The 17059-nt window shown below is 40.9% G+C and overlaps 1 protein-coding gene and 1 pseudogene across 1 annotated transcript; one reads left to right on the forward strand and one right to left on the reverse strand.

Moving 5' to 3' along the window:
- Positions 1-8711: 8711 nt before the first annotated feature.
- LOC136515616 (uncharacterized) lies at positions 8712-9760 on the reverse strand. Its single transcript, XM_066509153.1, has 2 exons — positions 9634-9760; positions 8712-8956 (listed from the first exon to the last, which is right to left on the reverse strand). Exons 1-2 carry the CDS (start codon positions 9758-9760, stop codon positions 8712-8714), a joined length of 372 nt encoding a protein of 123 aa, XP_066365250.1.
- Positions 9761-10506: 746 nt separating this feature from the next.
- Positions 10507-16265, forward strand: LOC136515059 (lysine-specific demethylase JMJ18-like; annotated as a pseudogene).
- Positions 16266-17059: the final 794 nt, after the last annotated feature.

Consider the following 17059-nt stretch of genomic DNA (forward strand, 5'->3'; position numbering starts at 1 on the left):
CAGAATGCTCAGAAGGGCAAAGATGAAAGGAAGACAGGACGGGTGTTCTATATTCAAGCTGGGGAAATTTTGGAAGGAGAGCCAGTGATGATGGGTATGTTTCCTATCGCCGATCATCCTGCTGTTATGCTTTTTGATTCTGGTGCATCTCATTTATTCATCAGTAGAACCTTTGTCGTAAAGCATGAAATTCCAATTGGGGAAACAAAGGAAAATTTCTTTATACAGTTGCCCGGGGGACGTCTGTGTACTAAGGAAATGGTATACCAGGTACCCATAAACCTGGGTGGGCATATTTTTCCTACTACCATGATTATTCTCAAGGATCAAGATATAGATGTGATCTTAGGAATGAATTGGATGTATTAGCATAAGATTGTTATAGATGCTTTGAATAGGACATTAAGGGTGAGTTTGCCTAATAGTAATTCTCAGCTTCTTATCCAACTTCCAACCTTAAGGAGATCAGTGGAAAGAGTTTGTGCAACTTTTGTCAAGAAGATTAGAGATATCCCGGTAGTTTGTGAATTCCCTGATGTTTTTCTAGAGGATTTACCCGGTCTACCACCAGATAGGGATGTTTAGTTTAACATAGAGTTAAAACCTAGAACAGCTCTGATCTCTCGGAGAGCTTATAGGATGCCTCCCAAGGAATTAGCCGAGTTGAAGACTCAGTTGCAAGAGTTAATTGAGAAAGGGTTTATTCAACCTAGTTCATCACCTTGGGGATGCCCTGTAATTTTTGTGAAAAAGAAAGATGAGACACTAAGGTTATGTGTTGACTATCGTCCGTTGAATGAAGTGACCATTAAGAATAAGTATCCCTTACCTTGGATAGACTTACTTTTTGATCAACTAGTCGGAGCCAAAGTTTTCTCCAAGATTGATTTAAGGTCAGGCTATCACCAAATCAAGATTAAGCCTGAAGATATTCCCAAAATGACATTTACCATAAGATATGGATTATATGAATACTTGGTAATGTCTTTTGGTTTGGCAAATGCTCCAGCTCATTTCATGTATCTGATGAATTCGATATTCATGCCTAAGCTAGACAAATTTGTAGTGGTGTTTATTGATGACATCCTAGTTTATTCCAAGAATAAGAAGCAACACGCAGAACATCTCAGAATTGTCCTAACCCGCTTAAGAGAACATCAACTATATGTCAAATTCAGTAAGTGTGACTTCTGGCTTAAGAAGTATAGTTTCTTGGACATGTCTTATCAGCTGAAGGACTTGCTGTTGATTCAAGCAAAGTTAAGGATGTGCTTGATTGGAAACCACCAACCACTGTTCATCAGGTTTGGAGTTTTCTAGGAGTGGCAGGGTATTACCGTTGTTTTATTCTAGATTTCTCTAGAGTATCCAAGTCCATCACTGGGTTGTTGAAGAACCAAGCCAAGTTTGTCTGGTCATCTGAGTGTGAAGAAGCTTTCTAGACTTTGAAGAGACTGTTAACCACTGCACCAGTATTAGCCCAACCTGATATCGAGAAGCCATTTGACGTTTATTGTGATGCTTTGGGTATTGGTATTGGATGTGTATTGATGCAAGAAGGCTGAGTCATTGCTTATGCTTCTAGACAACTTAAGCAACATGAAGAGCACTATCCCACTCATGATCTAGAGTTAGCAGCAGTTGTCCATGCTCTGAAGATTTGGCGGCATTACCTGCTTGGTAATACGTGCCATATTTATACAGATCACAAGAGTTTAAAGTATATCTTTACTCAATCGAATTTGAACATGCGACAGAGAAGATGGTTAGAATTGATTAAAGATTATGACTTGGAAGTACATTACCATCCTGGTAAAGCAAATATAGTTGCAAATGCCCTCAATCGAAAGAGTCATTGCAATTATCTGACAGTAAGAACAATGGGTTTGACTTTATGCCAAGAGATGGAAAAATTGAGTATAGAGGTAATTCAACAAGGTAGTTTGACCAATATAACTGTTGAAGCCACTATTCGAGACCAGATTATTGCTGCTCAGAAAGAAAACAAGGGTATAGCCCATATCAAAGAAAGAATCAAGAATGGGAAAGCGAAATGCTTCAAAGTAGATGATGAAGGTGTGTTATGGTTCAAGAATCGCTTAGTGGTACCAAAGGTTCCTGAGTTGCGACAGTCAGTTCTTGAAGAGGCACATGCTACTAGGTTATCTATTCATCTAGGAAGTAATAAGATGTACCATGACTTGAAATAGAGGTTTTGGTGGACTAAAATGAAGATAGAAATTGCCTAGTATATAGCCAATTGTGATACTTGTCAAAAGGTGAAAGCTATACATTTGAGGTCTGCTGGAGAGTTACAGCCATTACCTATTCTAGCTTGGAAGTGGGAGGATATTAGTATGAACTTTATTGTTGGTCTACCCAAGACATTAAAAGGTTTTGATTCAATATGGGTCATTGTAGATCGACTAACTAAGTCAGCACATTTTCTTCCAGTCAAGAGTATATATCCTACTATCCAGTATGCCAAGATGTATTTAGCAAGAATCATGAGTCTACATGGAGTACCAAAGACCATTGTGTTAGATAGGGGTACACAATTTGTCTCTAGCTTTTGGAAATAATTGCATTCTTCATTGGGTACCAAACTACTATATAGTACAGCTTATCATCTATAAACTGATGGTCAGACTGAAAGAGTCAATCAAGTACTTGAAGATATGTTAAGATGTTGTGTTCTTAACTATTCTAATAAGTGGGATGAATGTTTGCCTTTGGCTGAATTCTCATACAACAATAGTTATTAGGAGAGCATTAGAATGGCTCCATTTGAAGCACTCTATGGTCGTAGATGCAGAACATCACTGAGTTGGTTTGAGCTCGGTGAAAGAAGGTTCTTTAGAGTTGACCTTGTGAAAGAAACAGAAGACAAGGTTAGGCAAATACAAAGTAATTTGAAGATAGCTCAGTCCCAATAAAGAGCTATGCAAATAAATGACGTAGACCATTGGTGTTTAACAAGGAAGATTTTGTATATCTGAAGGTATCACCAATGAAGGGAGTTATCCGTTTTGGTGTTAAAGGCAAGTTGGCACCTCGATATATTGGACCATTTCAAATTTTAGAGAGGTATGGAAAAGTGGCATATCGCTTAAAATTACCAGAACATCTCTCAGCCGTACATGATGTGTTCCATGTTTCTCAATTAAAGAAGTGTCTCCGAGTGTCTGAGCAGAATGTTGAGGTTGAAGGAGTGGAACTTGAACCTGATTTGACCTATTCCGAATATCCTATCCGAGTTCTGGATCAGAAAGATTGTGTCACACGAAGGAAGAGAATCAAGTTCTATAGGATACAATGGAATCAACATTCTAAAGAAGAAGCTACTTGGGAATCCGAAGATTACTTGCTAGAAAAATTTCTAGAGTTTCTTGCGTCAATATAGAGTAATGTTAGTTGAGCTCGGTTGTTACAAATTGTGTTTTGTAAAGAGACCTTAGCTGTTTTATGGATAGATTTTGTATGTGTCTGCGCGACACATTTCCTTTTCCATTACTTACCCTATGACTTTGAATCTTGGGACGAGATTTCTTTTAGGGGGAAGGATTGTAACACCTCGGGTGTTTAAATACTAAAATATGCCATGTCATCATATGCATAGCACATCATTCATGTGTTAGTAAAAATTTTGATATGCATACACTAAAACAAGTTTACCTTTATGTGGTATGTATTGAATTGTATTGTTTGAATCAAGTTCAAAATTTTTGTTTGGATTTGAATTTTCAAGAAAACCCAGATTTTCAGTATTTAAATCCTACCCTAAAAACTCATTTCAAAATCTAAGCATATTTTGGGGTTGAGCCTAAAAGCAAAAGTGTAGAGCTTGTCAAGTTATACAAAGTTTATTTTTGGAGTTTTTAAAGTTGTTATGAAAAATTTGAAGTAATTTGAAAAGACGAAATTCTTTAAATGTTCCCTATTTGAATTCAAATTTGCATTTCAAAATGTAGACCGAATTAGGGGGTGGTTATGAAAGCAAAGTTGTAGAACTTTGGATTTGGAACAACTTTTATTTTTGGAGATTTTTGAGTTGTTATATAAATTTGGGAGTAATTTGGGAAAATAGGCGGTGGCAATTTTGTAATTTCGATGAATAGTACTCGCGGCCGACATCCCACCGCCAGCCATGTTTCCACCGGCTTCTACGCGCTCCCACAAGCGCCACCTCTGGCCTTGACGTGTCCGCGTCATCGTGGTGTGTCAAGCGCACCATTCACCGCCGCTTTTCGCCCACTGGTTAAGTCTCGAACGTCGTCGCCGTTCTCTTTTCTCCTCTATTTTCCCAACGCCGCCGCCATAGCTCCATCGAGCTCGCCTCACCTCCTCAGCGCAAACCAGCCTTGGCTAAGCTTGCCACAGCTTCGCTAGTTCCTTGCGCAACCAGTCCTCCAGCCCTTGTTGCTTGATTGCGCCGGAAACCGCCGTTCTTTGCCTTTCTTCCCCGCGGGCGGCAACCTCACCGTGGTGTGCGCGTCGCCGTGGCTGGAGCTCCACGGTGGGTCTTTGTCCTTGCTCAGCGTGTCACCAGCTTCGCCTTGATCCCGTGTTGCTCTATGACTGGTTGTTTGATCCTTTTGATCACCGCAATCGCCTGAACGTCGTCACCGATGTGGTTCGCGCCGCCGTGATCGCTGTGACCATCGACCCACCTCTCCGTTGTTCCTTTGGCTCGTCCATCGCCTTCAACGTGATCGGGGTGAGCTCTTGGTTCTTCCCGAGTTGTTTATTTCACCGCTACCGGTCTCCTATCGCTGGCGTAGCGCTACCATGCAGTCGTGGCCGCCATGGCCGGCGTAGTGCTCGGTCCAGTCCGTAATTGGTCTCGCTGGTGCTACAAATCGATGCGCTGTGATGTAGTGATCATGTTTGTACCTTGGCCGTCGCCGGTGACCTCACCGTCGGTGAGATTTCGCCAGTCAAAGCAGTTGTCGCCGTGGTCAGCGCGGGAGGTAGGGGATGACATGTGGGGTCGGATTGTCAGTGACTCAGTGTTTCAAAATGGATTTTTCTATTTTGCAGATTTGAATGAATAGTGATAGTTTTTGTTATTTTTGTGTAGAATTATTTAAAGTTCCAAAAATTATGAAAATTTTTGTGTGACCTCTCTGTGATGCATATTATTTAATAAAAATATGAAATATTATTTTTTAGTACTTTTTGAATATGATGAAAATTGCTCAATTAATTAATAAATGGGTTTCCATGATTTTTCAAGGCTTAATTGATTATCCAAAAATTATGAAAAATTATTTTGCCACTTAGTTATCATGTGATGAACCTTTATAAAAATTTTGAGCTCAATTGGAACAAGTTTATTTATTTCATAATTTTGAATTAAATAATTAATTCATAAAAGCAAATAGTAACCTTTAATGATTTAGGTTTTTGTTGAATTTTTGATTGAGTGATGACCTTGGGTCATTAGATGGTAATGATCCTTGGCAATTGAAGTATGTGTTAAAAAAGGTTTAGTTAGTTTGACTTGTAACTGTACCGTGAAGGAAAGTTGTATTCGAGTTGTTAATTTTACATCCATTATCAAGCATCATGTTTCGTATCTCGCATCATGTTGAACATGGCATTATTACTACGTGTAGTGAATGAAGGTGAACACATGGTAGTTAATCAAGTTGCGGAGGAGGTTAATCCATCTATTGAGGTCGGATCTGATAATTGTGGAACATCTCAAGAACCTAACTTTTTCATGAACCAAGGCAAGCCCTAGATGCATTTAAACCTACCTTGTGTTTTACAAGTTTTTATCGCTTTTGCTTTTCAATACTGCATTAAGTAATTAGGAGTTGAGTGAAAACCTAATTGGTGCATTACCAACCTTGTTTTCCCATATCTACCTTGTTACCAGTTTTAATTCGTAAATGCCTAGTTATGCTTAGTCATGCTTAGCCGGGTGATTACCTGTCACCTGCGAGTTTTAAATGGATCTTTGGTTACATTTGGTTACTTATGTTATTATGAGATATGAGCATGTGGAGTAATAAATCCAGACCGGGCGGACTCGGTGTGTGATAGCCACAAGACATGGAGGTCTTGTGAGCGGCTTCTTTCCGCCTATGTCGATTAAGGTCCGTCCGTTGTTGAATTACATGAGGTGAGACTTTGTAGTACTAACCACATACTCCGGTAAGCCTTAACTCGGCTATTCTATTACAAGAATGGCTACTCGCGTACTGGGAGTGGAGAGATGGCAAGAGTAGCGTGTACCCACGTGGCCATGGGCTAGAATGGTGGAGTACTGTATTCTCAGGTGGCGTGGACCCGTTCTTGTTCTAGAGGATCTGAGGGTAGGTTGGTATATGTAGGTCGGGGACCTGCATATATCACGTGGTCTAGAATCCCCAGTAAGGTTATAATCAGTTCGAATCATCGTTGCTCCTCAGTTAAGGAGACTCAACTCATTGTTCATCATCGTAGTTAATAACTAAAACTTGAGTAAGGTTTGAGAAAGAGTTTGATATGAAGTTCATGATCTGATTATGGATCATGGCAGATTCATATGTGGTTCTTATAAAGTTTATATGTTGAAGTAAAGAATTTTGTTAAAGAGCTTTTTCGCAAAAGAACTTTGATTATTGCTAAAGCCATACCTTGAATCCCTGAGCCTGCATTCCTGAGTCTTTTTAGTTTTTATTCTGGTTAAGTCTTATTGAGTACTTTTGTACTCAGGGTTCGTTGACCCTTGTTGTAGGTGAGCCTCATGAGCAGGTCTGTTTTGGACCTTGCTGCATGACTGTTGTTCATGTCGATGACGATAAGTGATTGTGTGATCTTTGGGCAGGATGCTTATTTTGTGTGTTGTATGATACTAATGCCACTCCACTACTACTATGGTTTGTAATAATTATCGAACTTAGTTTGTAAGGTTTGAAATAACTGGTTTGTAAACTAAGTTATCCTAAGACTTCCGCTATTTTACTCTGATGTAGATATTTGAATAAATGTTGTAATACTACAATGACTCTGTAATGTGATTCTACTCGGAAATCATGAATGATTTGGGGTTCCCCGAGGACACCCAACAGTCTTCCTAAGTTACTAGGAACATATGTATAGCCATCAGAAGTCGTTGGACAGTGACAAGTGCATGTGGGTCCTATAATTTAGGAGGTTCTGCTACAGAGATGCCATGGAATTTTCTCATGTAGAACTCGATAAGCCTTTTCTTATATCTAGGATCTAGAAAGCAGGCAAGAGCAAGTGTAGTGGATGATTTCTTCCAATATTTTTCAAACTTCCTACTCATAGAAGTAGTCATTGCACTAATAGTGATATCTTGACAAACAGACCATTCATCTAGTAAAATCTTTATCTCACAAAACCCTCTATAGAACAGATTTGCAGTTGGATATAAAGTACCAGACAACAGTTCAGTGAGATTAAAGAATTTCTTCAAGCATTGGAACAATTTAAATGCCATGGCCCATTCACCAGAAGAAGGAGTGATTTTTTCATACCTACGACGATCTGATGATTTAAGCCTCATGAATGCATTCTTGTAGTACAAAGCATCTCGAAGCATCAAATACGTGGAATTCCATCTGGTTGACACATCAAGTGAAAGACCCTTGTTTGTATCTAGCCCACACTCAGTTGCACGCTTCATGAGCTCCTCCCATTGCAATGGGGATCCCTTGACAGCAAGAACTAGTTGTCTAATATTCTCAATTGTGGGTGTGATTACACTCAAACCATCCCTAGCAACAAGGTTCAGCATGTGACAAGCACACCTCACATGGAAGAATAGTCCATCACATATCAAAGCCGTTGAACTAGCATTGGCCCTTAGATCAGAGATGATGTCTTTGACTGCTACTTCATTTGCTGATGCATTGTCCAAGGTTAGAGCAAACATTCTCTTGTCAATATACCACTTAACCATAAGTTCAGTAAATGTCTCAGAGAGCTTTGTACCAGTATGACGGCCCTATACATGCACAAAGTTCACAATCCTTTTCTGGATATACCAATTGTCATCTATCCAATGTACAGTTACACACATGTATGACTTGTTCTGATTTGAAGTCCACATGTCCATGGTGGCACTAAACCGACAAGAGACAGATTTGAACATGCTATACAACCTCTCCTTTTGAGCTAAGAACATGTTCATAATTTCTTTCCTAATAGTAACACGAGATCTGATTGGAAAGGTAGGACGTAGGGATTTGATGAAATCAACAAAATACTCATGCTCAGATATATTAAATGGGTACTCATGCATGACTATTGCCAAGTAAAACTTTCTCAAGCTAGCCTCTTCATCATACCTGTATGGTACCACAGCAGTCATGTCTTTCCCCCCATCTTTTTCCACTTTGAGCTGCTGCTGGCCCTTCACTATACTATGTGCCACCCTCAGATGGGTCCAAAATCCAGTTGTTCCATAGTTGCTCTCACATCTGCCCTTGTGATTGCATTTGGGCCAATCACAATAAGCCCACATCTAAACATATGTCTTGCCATTATCCTCAACGACCACTCTCTTCTTGGTAAAGTACGGCCATACATTGGATGTGCACCTCTTGTGCCTCTTTCCACAAGGTACATCTCCCTCTTGCACAGGCTCATCGCCGTCAATGTTGATTGCACTTGCAGTACTTGTTCCAGCAGCAACAAAACCTCTATCACTTGCACCAGTAGCACCTATGTCACTTGCAACAGCAGCACCTAGATCACTCGCACCTAGCAACACGTATGTCACTTGCAATGGCAGCACCACTGCCACCAGCACCTTCTAGGCCAGCACCACCTGAACCACTGCCATCAGCACCACCTGAACCTGAACCACTGCCACCAGCAGCAGCACTGCCACCTTGACTTGGACTAGATGCAGGAGTTGCACTTGCAGATGATACAGATAGACATATATCAAGATCTTTACCACAATTACCAGGGCTTTCACTTGACCTCTTAGATCCTGCCAAGACAAGAATAGAACACAACAATGTGAATCTAAGACACCAGTATGAATCAAAATGACCAAAGTAATTGGACCTTACTCAATTACTTTTACTCATGCATCTGTTGGTTTGGGAATGACCAAAGTCGCAATTGCTACTATCATTTTGATTCCAATTGCAACCAAGCAACCAATGACCAAAGTCGCCGAGGTGAGCTTTTGGAATAAAAAAACAGCAGCCGAGGGGGTTCAAATTGCCCGCTAGAAAGGTAAGCTTAGGGAAAGAATCAAACACAAACATGAGAGTCAACTAAAACTCGATGCCCAAAAGATGAGGGCTATATTCAAAATGTTCATCAGGTTCACAACCTTCTGCAGCAAGAGGGGCAAGAAGAAGCGAAGGCCTTTGCAATTGGAATCAAAATGACAGCAGCATCTGTTGGTTGCAATTGCAATATGAATCTAAAACATTCATTTGGGAATCAAAATGACAGTAGCAATTGGACCTTACTCAATTACTTTTACTCATGCATCTGTTAGTTTGATAGTTTCATCTAACACACAAGCAATAAAATACAAGGGGACAATATTCATCTGTTAGTTTCATCCCTAACAACAAGCAATCCCATGTAGTGATTCACACATCTAACATCTTTGCCAATAAATGAAACATACACTAATTCACACATCTTTACCTGCCGTTGGAAAAGGCGCGAGAGTGCTGCTGTTCACCGGCGGGGGTGGCTCCAGGAAGAGGCGGCGCTGGGAGGCGGATGAGGTAGATGCAGAACCAGAAGCTTGCGCACTTGGTGGTGGCTTCATCTTGGCATCCGGCCTGCCTCCCTAACCCCCAAGTCGTGGATCTGTTGTCGCCTCGTCGGACGGCGGCGGCCACCGGCCAGGCAAGGCACCAGGAGGGACCGAGGGAGGCCAGGCCGCCAGGCGCCAGGAGCCCAGGAGAGGAGAGGTGCTTGAGAGTTGAGAGAGACTAAGAGTCTGATAGGGAGAGCCGGAGAGGAGGGAATGCGGCGTGGGCGAGCTTGCGGCGGGCGGCGGCGTGCGGGCGAGTTGAGAGAGACTGCCGAAGCCGAAGATTGGGGATTTGGGGTTGGCCCCGTGACTGCTTAGGGTTTGCGGCGTGCGGGCGAGTTGAAAGACCCTTGCGGCGTGGGGTTTGGGCGACGGACTGTGGCCGCACGGCGTGGGGTTTGGGCAGGGCCGGCGGGGTGGGTTGGGCCGTTTGCATGGGAGGCCTGAATTTCCCGCGGTAGTTTCCCGAACAAATACGAGATCCACTAATTCGGTCGGAAAATCACTTTAACCGATTTCGAACTCCGGATTCACCGTATTTTCCTAGATTTCTTCCCGAATCTGTTTTTTTCCCGAGAAAACGATATTCAGTCGAGAATTTCGGTATTCGGTGTCGATTCAGTACGGGAATTTCCCGTTCCCGCTTTCATCCATAATCGGCCCTATGCCAATGCGAGTCGAGTCCGAACACCGCACCGGGGCTCACCTGCGCGGCACGTGCGACGTGGTCGTTTACCTTCCTCCCGTAAAAGAAGCACGACTGCACGAGGTCTTCTTTTCCGTCACGGGTAGGGTCGTCCTCTTCGCACCAAATCTTGCCCATGGTTTCCTCCTCCGCTTGCCCAGAGGAGGCCGACCCTGCGCGGCACGGCGAGAAGAAGCGAATGCGCAGCGGCAGCGGAAGCGCGGTGGCCTCGACGGAGCCCGGCGCCACGGCCGTGGCCTCGCATGTAAGGGTCTCCTGCACATATGCACGCAGATCAGGCATTGTTTGTACCGTGTATTCTATTCTTGCTCCGTTTCCTTCCTTGTTTATATGGTCAAGAACTGTTCGTTATGGGCGACCGCATATCGAGCTACAAAGATACCCTTTTTTGTGTGGTTAGAGTAGTAGTATTATGTGCTGGTTGCATTGAGGAGATGCAAATGTGTTGCTGCACGTGCTGTTTCTTGCCGTGCATGGATTTTGTGAGGCTGGTTGTTTGGTACTGGATCCTGACTAAATTGGATGGCACTGTTAGGTGATTGAGTAGATCCATAGCGATCATATGTTGATCTGCAGATGGGAATGTGTTTGATGCAGATTAGGATGGGAGGACTTTTCAGCAGATCAGATAATATGACCTTAAGGGAGGAAATTTCCATGTTTCTAAATTGCTATAATTTGAATCAGTTGATATATGAATGCATCCATTAAGTTGCATAATTACTGAGTAACAATGGGTTCGTTTGACGTGAAAGATTTGGGAGAAAAAATCATTTTTTAAGGAAAATGATTTTATTGGTTTCTCAATTTTGAGAAAGGAACCTATCGAATTGATTCATATTTTGTTTCTATTCTGCTCGGTTGCACTTGCACATATTTTTTTTGTCATGATACCATTGGTGATTCAACAAATTTTGAACTCAAATGCAAACTGGGGATACATTATTTGAACAAAATCATAATGTACGGAAACAGCTAGAATTATATATTTCTGGTAAATTCATCATAACATAGTTATTTTGAAAATTTAGGTTGAGGGTGTTGGATACTTTCGAAACAAAGTGGATTAGTGGAATGTTCATGCAACAAAGTTGACACTAGAATGGCTAACTTTTATTTGTTTCAGGATCACTGCTCATCAAGAAGTTTCACGGAGTACATTGACGGAGCTACAACTGTAAGACGATGAGAAGATTCAAATTGATTTGTTCAGATATTTTGATTATTATGTATATAACTTAGCTATCCCCCTTTCATTTTTTGTGGGTAGACATGTGGAAAGTGGCATCCAGGTGAATCACAGAGACCTGAAATTGATGATGCCCCAATTTTCACTCCAACTGAAGAGGTTTGTAGACTATACGTCTCTGCTCAAAATTGTGCAATGAGATATGCTTGATAAGATAGTACTCCTTTGTTCTTTCCATTGTTGCTTTAGAACTCATGTAGTTGAACCTTTTAATGTTTGTCCACCAATATGTTAAAAATTATCAAGGTTGGACATGTAAAAACTAGGTAACTTGATGTTTCTTGCAAGAATTATTATGAATTTGTTAATTTCGAGCAGTATTACAAGAAATAGCAGTATAGTTTCATTTGAATAATATTGTTTTCTGACAGGAATTTAAGGATGCAATCGGATACATTGCTAGCATTCGTCCGCAAGCAGAAAGATATGGAATTTGTCGTATTATTCCACCATCTTCTTGGAAACCTCCGTGTCCTCTGAAGGAGAAGAGTTTCTGGAAATGTACAGAGTTCAATACTAGAGTTCAACAAGTTGACAAGCTTCAAAACAGGGAGCCCACAAAGAAAAGAACACAACCTCGAGTTCAGAGGAAAAGAAAGAGAAGAAAGAGACTGAGGTTTGGGATGACACACAGATGTCCTACTTCAAGTGCGGACTCCGAAGAGAAATTTGGCTTTCAATCTGGGTCTGATTTCACATTAGAGGAGTTTCAGAAATATGCTGATGAGTTCAAGCAGGAATATTTCGGAATGAAAGGGAGTGATGAAATTTCTATTTCTGAAATTAAGAACCACATGAAAATATGGGAACCATCAGTGGAGGAAATCGAGGGAGAATATTGGCGGATAGTCGTAGGCCCTAGTGATGAAGTTGAGGTATGTCTGTAGATAATACACAGATCATGTTGTTATGTATTTTATCAAATTATTACTTATCGATGTCAAACTTCCTTTGCCTAGGTGGATTATGGTGCTGATTTGGACACTGCAACCTTTGGCAGTGGTTTTGTTAAATTGTCTTCTTCAGATGGAAATAAGCAAGATCCACATGGTGTGTCTTGTTGGAACTTGAATAATCTGCCACGGCTGCCTGGCTCTGTTATCTCATTTGAAGATGAGGATATATCTGGTGTTGTTGTCCCATGGCTTTATGTAGGAATGTGCTTCTCTTCATTTTGCTGGGTAAGATTCTTAGCTAATCTGTTTCACCATTTCTCTCATGAAATGTGGATCCCCATACTCAGTAAAGAGATCCTACTGGGATTGACGCTGCAAAAAATTATATAGTGTGAGTGTTCAGTGTTCGTTTTGGATTACATTGATATATATCGTGGTTGGAACAAAAGTGCATAAATGATTTATGATATTGTTGTTCATGGAGCACATTCTAGTTTATCTTTTTATATTACTTTGCTGCAGCATGTGGAAGACCATTTTCTTTATTCTCTGAATTACATGCATTTTGGTGAACCAAAAGTTTGGTATGGTGTCCCCGGTGGTGAGGCAGTAAAGCTGGAAGAATCTATGAGAAAAAACTTACCCAAACTGTTTGAAGAACAGCCTGACCTACTTCATGAGCTGGTAACCACTTTTTTCTGTTATATAATTGGCAGATCGCTATGTAGTGACTTACTGCCAAGTTCATCTTTATTTTGTTCTGACATAACATAGTTGAATTACCACTAAAGCTATTAAGCATTAAAAGCAGTACATTGTTCCTTTTTGTCATGAATGCCGTACTTGGTATTATTACCTGGTATTGATCATATAATTTGTAGGATCTATTGCTACATTATGAGATGGCTATTAGTTGTTAGAGATGTTTTGTTTGTTGCTGATTTCTGTAAACAATGTTTTACAATTATTTATCTGTGATGTGAAGAATTCCTCCTCCTGTGCTAGAGAACATATGTATCTCATCCATTTTCATTCTGAATTTTCTTGGAGCAGGTTACACAGTTATCTCCATCTGTTCTAAAATCAGAAGGAGTTTCTGTTTACCGTGCTGTTCAGAAGTCAGGTGAGTTCGTTCTGACACTACCACGAGCATACCATTCTGGATTCAACTGTGGTTTCAACTGTGCGGAGGCAGTAAATGTCGCTCCTGTGGATTGGCTGCCTCATGGACAGTGTGCTGTTGAGCTCTATAGAGATCAGCATCGCAAGACATCAATATTACATGACAAGTTATTATTGAAGGCTGCAAAAGAAGCTATCAGACAACTTTGGATGAACCTTTTGAATTGCAAAAGTGGTAAAGGAGAATACAGATGGCTGAACACATGTGGAAAGAATGGAGTCCTGACAAGTGCAATTAAGGTAGTAGCTTACTAATATTGGAACTTACTATCTGCTTCTTAATGGATTTGCATACTGATATTTTATATTGTGTTCTTTCACTATTTCAGACAAGAGTTAAGATGGAGGGTGCTGCATGGGAGGCGAATGTTCCTTTGAAAAGTAAGAAGATGGACAAGGATTACGATTCCAATGACCGAGAGTGCTTTTCATGCTTTTATGATCTGCACTTGTCTGCTGTCAGTTGCCAGTGCACACCTAACCGCTTTGCTTGCTTAAACCATATGAATCTTCTTTGTTCATGCGGAATGGACAGGAAAATTACATTGTTTCGATATAGCATGGAGGAGCTTAATAGTCTTGTAGCAGCTCTGGAGGGTGATCCGGCTGCAGTTTGTTGCTGGGGAGAGGACCACCTAGGCTTAGTTTGTCAATCTGGTTCTCTGAAGCACAGGAAGATGGACTCATGTAAAAGCACAGAATTTTCAGGATTAGCGATTGATGCCAATCTTGTTTCTGGATTTGGTGGCAATCAAAATCACTGCCATGACCTTCAAAAGCCAGCAGGATTCCAGCAAGAAAAAGGAATCCAGAATAATTGTCTTAATCTCAACATAGAGGATCCACCATGCAGTTCCAGAATAAAAGAAGAGCATGGTAAGGATAGGATGGTTCTTGATCATAGGCCTGTACAGAAAACTGACAGTCCATTTAGAATGACCTCTGAGTGCAGTTCTTCATTGTCTTTAAATTGTTCAGCCAACTTACTATTTCCTTCAAGAAATCAAGCTAGCAATTCTGACCTAGCTTGCAAGACTACTAAGGAACTATTTGGTGTTGACATTGGAAATTTGGCAAAGCATTCTGATGGTCAAGTTGGTCAAATGGTAATGGCTTCAGGGCGATCTGATGCAGCGTCTAGGCCAACATCAAGGCACCAGGTTGAGCCACTAGACTATGGAATGGTAATGATTGGCAAAAAGTGGTTCAATAATCAAGCTATTTTTCCTAAAGGTAATAAACGAGTGCAATTTGCATTTGGGATGAGTAAAATGGTCCTCTAGAATTGTGGCAAGTAGAGTAAATAATGTCATTGCAGGTTTCAGAAGTCGAGTTACATTTTACAATATACAAGATCCGATAGCGCAGTGCTTTTATGTTTCAGAAGTCCTGGATGCTGGACCTCTTGGACCATTGTTTAAGGTATAAATATGTTTCTCATGTTCTTCTATTTTCATGGTGGAACTCTCTTTTATTTCTTGTGGATCATAGTAAAGATTTCTTGCTGAATTAATTACAGGTGACCTTAGAGCAGGTTCCTGATGTCTCTTTCACTCACACCTCACCAATGAGTTGTTGGGATATTGTTAGAGACAAGGTCAATGAACAAATAGAAAACCTACAAAGAATTGGAAAATGTGGCGTTCCTAATTTTTTACCACCTGATTCTGTAAATGGGCTTGAAATGTTTGGGTTCTTGTCCCCACAAATCATTCAGGTATAATTTTAGTGAGATCGAGAACATTTCTTTTGAAAGTTGGTAACTTTTAGTACCAGGAACTATAATCTAACAAAGAAATTCATTTATTCTTCATTAGGAAATCGAGGCTCTAGATCCCCATCACCAGTGTTTAGACTACTGGTTATCAAAGGCTGCTTCTCCAGCGAAAGAACTCCCTTCAGATTCCACGAAGTCAGCAGTGCTTAAATGCTCCAGTAATTCCCATGTAAGATTACTTGGAGTTGAGATCGCAAAGGAGTCTGAAAAATCGAGTCTGCAGTAGTTCCTGTGTCGATGAGGTCACACTTGAGAAGCTGCCAAAGAAGGCTAAACTGCCAGATGGACAGAAACTAACAGCGATGAAAAGGTATTCTGCAGCTGATAGCAGCAAGAACCTGAGACGGTAAGCACATTCTATATGATGAAATGAAGTAACAATTAGGTAAATTAGGCCTGAATAGATAAAACATTCAAGTGTCGCCTCAGAATGACCCTAGACTAAACTGAACTAGAGTCACCATTGATTTACTTTTTTATAGACAGCTTCCAGTGACCATTCTCCTTTTAGATTCTTTCATTCATAAGGATGGCAGGATGGCTTATTGTCACTAATTGTTTTCTTGATTAGTCAATTTCATGGTAATCAATATATGAGCTATTTGTTTGTCTCAGAAATAGTTTGCATGTACAAAACATTCGGTGCTGGAAATCCGAAAGATGTGAAGTTTTTCGATTATGGTTAACCTAATTGTATTATGGTTTCAGCTCTCTTGTAATATCCATTAGTGTTCTAATTTTGCCCCTAGTTAATTTTGGACGAAAGGGGACATGATGCGGGTGTTTGTGGTTTGGAAAATGAGTTTGTCCATCTACTCATTCCTCACTTTATTTGTTTGGTTCGTGGAATGGAATAGGATGATGCATCATCATCTCATTCCTCATAAGTCAATAATTAATACTAGTATGAGGAATAGAGCTATTCCACCAAATTTGAGGAATTAACTAATAATGCACCACCTTATTTAGGATGGAGTGGTTTCTCAAACCAAACATCCTAGATATAGCCATGCATTGAGGGGAGTTTTATGTATTCGTCTGCCATGAAAGCAATAAGACGCTGATGACGTCAATCGTAACGTGTTGTCAGTCATCAGACACCGACATGAATGATCCCTTTTGCTGAGTTCATTCTTGCCATCACCGAACATTCCCTATCTGGATTGAACAGGCTCCACGCCTGCTTGACCATCTTGCATTTGAAGAACAGGTGACCCCCATCCTCATCATGTATACCGCAGACAGGAAAAATGGGATCAATCTTCATCCTTCTTTGCACCTAAGTCTTTCTCAAAGGGTGCCTGTTCAAGGCAAGTCTCCAAAGAAAATGCTTGATTTCGTTCGGACACATCTGTTTTTCCATCTGTCATGCCTCCACTGCTCTGGTCCGCCACATCCGTTTCGATCTCGCATGGTCTGCCCGACAAACTTTGTAAGCTGCTCCGCACGCTGAAAAGTCCCTTTGGGTCAAAGTTCCAAGGTAGCTTATTTGGTCGATCTT

The sequence above is a fragment of the Miscanthus floridulus genome, chromosome 17, assembly GCF_019320115.1.
Source record: "Miscanthus floridulus cultivar M001 chromosome 17, ASM1932011v1, whole genome shotgun sequence".
Lineage (NCBI taxonomy): Eukaryota > Viridiplantae > Streptophyta > Magnoliopsida > Poales > Poaceae > Miscanthus > Miscanthus floridulus.

Coding starts and splice junctions, on each gene's coding strand:
- LOC136515616 (XM_066509153.1), bottom strand. CDS start 9,760: ATGAAGCCACCACCAAGTGCGCAAGCTTCTGGTTCTGCATCTACCTCA. Junction 8,957..9,633: donor CGCGCCTTTTCCAACGGCAG/GTAAAGATGTGT, acceptor TTGTCTTGGCAG/GATCTAAGAGGTCAAGTGAA.